The sequence below is a fragment of the Nicotiana tomentosiformis genome, chromosome 12 (genome assembly GCF_000390325.3).
Source record: "Nicotiana tomentosiformis chromosome 12, ASM39032v3, whole genome shotgun sequence".
Taxonomy (NCBI): domain Eukaryota; kingdom Viridiplantae; phylum Streptophyta; class Magnoliopsida; order Solanales; family Solanaceae; genus Nicotiana; species Nicotiana tomentosiformis.
This window is the reverse complement of record NC_090823.1, coordinates 96,626,746-96,632,792: the sequence shown is the minus strand read 5'-3', so window position 1 is coordinate 96,632,792 and position 6,047 is coordinate 96,626,746. Positions and strand designations below refer to the sequence as shown.

Sequence of the window (6,047 nt, the reverse complement as noted above, 5' to 3'; positions counted from 1 at the left end):
ATCATAGCACAAGGTTTCCTACTCCTAAAAAACTAACTACACCCGGTTCAAACAAAACCCTTGGAAAAGAACCGCGGCACAGAGAAATACCAAGGGGTAATTATTACACTACCTAAAAAAATAAAATCTTAAAGTCTTTTTCTTTCGACTTTAATCCCTCAAGAAACTTGTCGAATGATATCCATCGTCGGGAAAATCAAACTTTTTCAGTTTTTATGATTTTTTTCAATCTCTAACTACTACAACTAACAAAAAGAAACACATATACAAACATATATACATACATACATACAAATATCCCCCACCCCACACTTTAAGTTATGGCATGTCCCCATGACACACAATTAAAAAGCATAAGGTAAAGAAAACTTCCCTGAATATCTAGTCGGGGTCTGAATCGAAGTCGGGCTCCATTACTCGCACCCGAACTAATGCACACATCCATGCGGACAGCTTCTACTCGGCCTTCTTGGGATACACCCCATACTTATCTTTCTCGCTCACTGCAACCTTCTATTTCGAGCCCTTCACTTTCCACTCAACACTCGCACTTGGTTTTCCTTTTTGCATCCCTTTTTTTATATTCATCTTGAAAGTCATAGTCTCCTCACCCACTCTAAGCATGAGTTTTCTCTCATGTATATCTAATATCTCTCTTCCCGTCGCTAAGAATGGTCTTCCTAAGATGAGGGGGACCTCCTTGTTTTCCTCCATATTTACCACTATAAAATCCACAGGAAATACAAACTTATCCACCCAAACTAATACATCTTCCACTATCCCCTCGGGTATTAAAGTAGTTTGGTCTGCTAGCTGCAAAGATATTGGTGCAGACCTTATCTCTCTTACCTCCTTCTGTAGTTTCCTGTAAATAGATAGATGCATTAAATTAATTGAGGCACCAGAATCACATAAAGATTTATCAAAATTGATAGTTCCTAATGAGCAAGGTATTGTAAAACTCCCTGCATCTCCACACTTTGGTGGGAGTTTGTTTTGCAATATCACGCTACAATGCTCTATGAGCTTGACCACTGACGTCTCCTCTATCTTCCTCTTCTTTGTAAGGATCTCCTTCATAAATTTGGCATAAACAGGCATTTGTGAGAGCACTTCTGTAAATGGTAAGTTTACATGAACCTATTTCAGCACATCCAGAAATCTCTCAAATTACTTGTCTAGTTTTTCTCTATATAGCTTTTAGGGAAAAGGTAAAACATACATATGCTCGCTCTTCTCAGGTTCCTCCCTTCTCGATTTTTCTTCCTTCTTCGGGACTTTATTCTTTTTATCAACATCATTCTTCAGTTGCTCCCCACTTTTGTTTTTCAAGTATGACCTCTTTTTTTATCAGGGTGTGATCATTCAACACTTGCCCACTTCTCAGAGTTACATCATTCACTATTTCTTTGGGATTCTTTTCAGTGTCAGCGGGGAGAGTGCCTGGAACCCTCTCAGATAATATTGTTGCAATCTGTCCCACTTGTCTCTTCATGTTTCACAAACTAGTGCCCAAATCTTTGATAGCTGCTCCATTAGCGTCCAGCCTCTCATCTATCTTGATAATGAAATCTTTCATTAGATCCTCTAGACTAGGTTGAATGGGTTGTTGAGGCTGAAATTGCTGCCTCTGCTGATTTTGGTATGTTGGAGCTCCTTGTCCTTGTGGTCTAGAGTTATTTTGTTGCCAAGCATTCGCAGTACCTCCAGGTGAACTCCAAGAAAAACCGTGGTGCCTCTGACCCATTGCATTGAAATTATAGTTTCCCATAGCATTTACTTCCTGAGTTGAGGCTTGACACTGATGAGTAGGGTGTCCTCTTCCGCATATATCACAGGTTGCATGAGGCTCACATTGTATCGAGGCTAATGTAAGCTTCCTTATTTCTTTGGCCATAGCATCAAGATGTATATGAACAGATGTATTAGCATCAACCTGGTGAACACCAGACGATCTTCTTCTTTCAGCACTCTCAGAGGGCCACTGATTTGCATCTTCAGATAACTCATCAAGAATTGTAACTATCTCCTCTAGAGTCTTCTTCATCAATGGCCTCCAGCTGCATTGCTCAATGTTCTACGCGAGGCCGGTGTCAATTCATCCCAAAAGTCCCGGAGTTACATCCAAAGTTCAATTCCGCTATGTTGACACTTTTGAACAATCTCCTTAAACCTCTCCCATAATTCTAAAATAGTTTTCGTATCTTCCTGGCAGAAGTTATGGATTTCTCTTCTAAACTTGCCCGTTTTAGCTTAGGAGAAATATTTATCAAGGCATTTTCTGGTCATCTACTCCCATGTTCTAATCGAACATGTGGGCAAACTTCAAAGCCACTGCTTTGCATCATCTTTAAGAGAAAAAGGGAATGCCCTTAAATACACAGCATCTTGTGACACACCATTGTATTGAAAGGTGTTCATAATCTCCTCGAAATCCATTAGATGCGTGTTTGGATCTTCGTTTGGATTCCCTTTGAAGAAACATCAATTCTGAAGGGTTTGAAGCAACCCTTGATTTAACTCAAAATGTTTTGCTGCAATTGGAGGTGGTCTCACACTTGATAATCCTTGATTGCAGACCGGTTTAGCATAATCTCCAAGTGGTCTCCCATGCCTGGGAGTTATATTTCCGAACTGATCTACAGCCAGGGGTTTATTTTGAGCAGTTTTACGACATCTCTCTTCTTCGTAGATAATCTGTGCATCTCTAATAGCTGCTTCCTCAGCATCCCGTGTAGCTTGTTCTCTTCGTTGGGCTGCTTCTCTTGAAGCCAAATCTACATTATCCTCACTATTTCTAGCCATAAGTTCTTTGGTTGAGGATTGCCCAACCTTTTCTGATGTCTCGGCGATATCTTTTTCCTTCCTCAGCTGTCACAGTTGTTTTTCAATTTCTGGCTCATATGGTAGCACTTCCTTTGCAGAAGTACGAGTCATTTACCAAACTTAACCTGTAGCATGCGCACAGTCAAAGAACACCAACCGTAAAAAGAGAAAAATAAAATAAAATAAAAAGAAAAATTCCTGAATTATCACTATAAACTATTTCAAACACTATTGATTGTCAATCCTCGGCAACGGCACCAAAATTTGACGAGCTCGAAACACACACTTAAATTATGCTCACTAATCAAATATAGTATAGTATAATATCGTATCCACAGGGATTGGATTTAAACAATATTCTCGTAGTTTCTAGCTTGATTGCTTTCCAAGATGATCAACAATTGAGATTTATATGATTTCTAACTAAAATTAACTAAGAGTCTAAAGCTGTTGACTAATTACAATCGAAACAAGGAATAAGCAAAGAAAGTTGGGAGAAAATAGGGATTTGATACGATAGGTGCAAGATAATTGTTTGGGATCTAACTCTAAATAATTCACTTCAAATGTTTAAGTGAGTCTCTCGAATTCACTCAATTATTAGTTCAAATGTTCAGTAAAAACTCCTCTCTCTATTAAGTCATAACCTCACAAGATGAACCAATTTTAAGCACGTGAAGATATGCAAGAATGCATGGTGGATTGGTCTTTAGGAAAACTTCTTTCGATTATTCTCCTAACTAGATTTAATCAATAATTCAACTATCCTCTTTCGATTACTAAGAAGAATTAATGAACTCAACCAACAATATAATGCAAAGATATCACAAGCTATGCCTCTCTCGATTACATAAACTAGAGAATATAGATGCAATAATTAAATCATCCAAAAATGCTTCAATACATAAAACTAGAGTTATAATCCACAAACAATCATCAATACACCAAATCCATCAAACCGTAAAGTGAACTACTCTATAATCATGGAGAAATTCATCACAAATAAAATTAAAGTATAGAAAAACATAAATTCAATCCAAACTCGGGTCTTGAGTGAGGAAGGAATGATGAAATCCTTGTGCTTTTGCTCCTCCAACTCCTCCTTGGCTTCCTTAGGTCTAAAGTATGTCAAAAGTACATAAAATAATATTTTTCCATGTATTTATACCAAGTAGGGTCGGGCCCAAACGAAATCACCCTTTCCTAGCCGAAATAGGAAAACTTGCAAACTTAATGCTTTTCATGCGTCGCACTATGCTACGCCCAGTGCGTCGCATTAGTGCAATTTTCTTGGATTGTTTCTTCTTCCTTGATTTTTGACGTCCAGAAGTGATCCTCGAACCCCGAACACGATCCTAGCTTAATCCCTTGTTCTTTTACGCAGACTTCAAAGTTCCAATTATTTGATTTAGCTCAACAACATCTACATAACTCGAAATCATTCCTACAAGGAATAAAATATGCAATAAGTGAAAAATACTACCAATTAAAGCTCAAACACATGTAAAGTACAGTAAATTAGAGTGCAATAAGTGACAAAAATACGAGATTATAGCCTACCATCAAGGTCATTATTTGGAATCCAGATATATCAATTGTTGATCATATTTATTTTATTAGAATTGTATTAACTGCTAATTGGCTGACCTAATGGGTCGGGTTAGGTTCCATCACGACTTGTGGATTTTGGGTCGTGACACGTGACTTGCAAGGATGGTTGTTTTGGGTTCAGGAAGGTTTTGGAGTGAATTGGAACACTTAGTTCCATGGTTGGAAGCTTAAGTTGTATGAGTTAACCAATGTTTGGATTTTTTGTAGACAACCCCGGGATGGTGTTTTGATGATTTCATAAGGTTTATATGGTAATTTTGGACTTAGGCGTATGTCTGAATTTGGATTCGGAGGTTCCCAAGTTGTTTTGTCTTAAATTGACTAAAGTTGGAAATTTGATGGTTTAGAAAGTTCATAGATTTGACCGGGAGTTGACTTTGATGTTATCGGATTCAAATTTTAGTTCCGGAAGTTAGAATACGTTTATTTTGTCATATGAGACAAGTGTGCAAAATCAAGATTCATTCCGGATTAGTTAGCCTTGAATCAGACGCTTAGTTTGAAGTTTGAATGTTCTTGAACTTAAGAGAAGTTCTATATGCATTTTGGCATTTGATTCATTATTGTGGTGTTACTGTATGTGTTTGGAGGCTTCGGTTAGGTCCGTATAGTTTTTATAAACTTTTTGGTGTCATTGGACGGGGACCCGGGGGTCTCGGACCACCCAGAGCATTTTAGAAAATTGCAATTTTTGCTGGTGTGAGGTTCCTTCATCACATTCGCATAAGTAAGCTGACTCCTTATCGAATATTATGCAAGATTCTTTTAAGGTCGTACGACCGGTGCCAAGAATAGTGTACGTTATCGAGGTCGTATGCCCGATCCATGGATGCATCTCATAATACTGTCAAGGTCGTACGACCCGATCCATAACAGTACTGCTGAGGCATTCATCACGATCGCATAGGAATAATGAAAACTTTAACGGGTCACTGGCCCCACTCACGAATATATGTATGAGTTATGAAATTCAAGGAACTTTCGGACAAATACGTACAACGTGGGAGAAATCCGTAAAAGAAAGTATAATTTTTCCGACTAATCAAGTAGTGCATCAAGTATCAAAAATAGAAAAGTTCGATATTCTACGGACACTCGTTACCTCATATGTGCGTAGCTCCCATAAAAAATAGCATTTAATAAATATAACACCTACGGGGTATTCCCTCTTACAAGGTTAGACATAAGACTTACCTCGCTCTGAAATCTGATAACCGGCTCTGACGCCTCTCTAAAACCTCAAACCAATGCCAAACAATCTGAAATTAGTCAAAGAACGTGCAAACTAATCAAAATATACTCAAAGAATCGTAATTTATCAATTAAAAACAATTCCTAACTCCACGAGAAGAGTTAACAAAGTCCACTCCCGGGCCTACTTGCCCGACTTTCGAAAATTCTCGAAGATAAATATTACCCATAGCACCACGAACTATAATATATAATTTATTCTCATTTCCATGTCCAATTTGGTGGTCAAAACTCAAAAATAACATTTTTAGTTTTTGTTCCAAAATCCCATAATTTCCACTAATTTTCACACTTAAATTCATATTGTCACGACCTAAAATCCCACCTTAAGGATTGTGATGGAACCTAGTCTCTAAGAC

The 6,047-nt window shown here is 37.9% G+C and overlaps 1 protein-coding gene across 1 annotated transcript; it reads right to left on the bottom strand.

Moving 5' to 3' along the window:
- Positions 1–513: 513 nt before the first annotated feature.
- Positions 514–1,495, bottom strand: LOC138903079 (uncharacterized). Its single transcript, XM_070190994.1, has 2 exons — positions 1,394–1,495; positions 514–1,140 (listed from the first exon to the last, which is right to left on the bottom strand). The coding sequence occupies exons 1-2, from the start codon at positions 1,493–1,495 to the stop codon at positions 514–516; spliced, it is 729 nt and encodes a 242-aa protein (XP_070047095.1).
- Between the last annotated feature and the right edge of the window lie 4,552 nt (positions 1,496–6,047).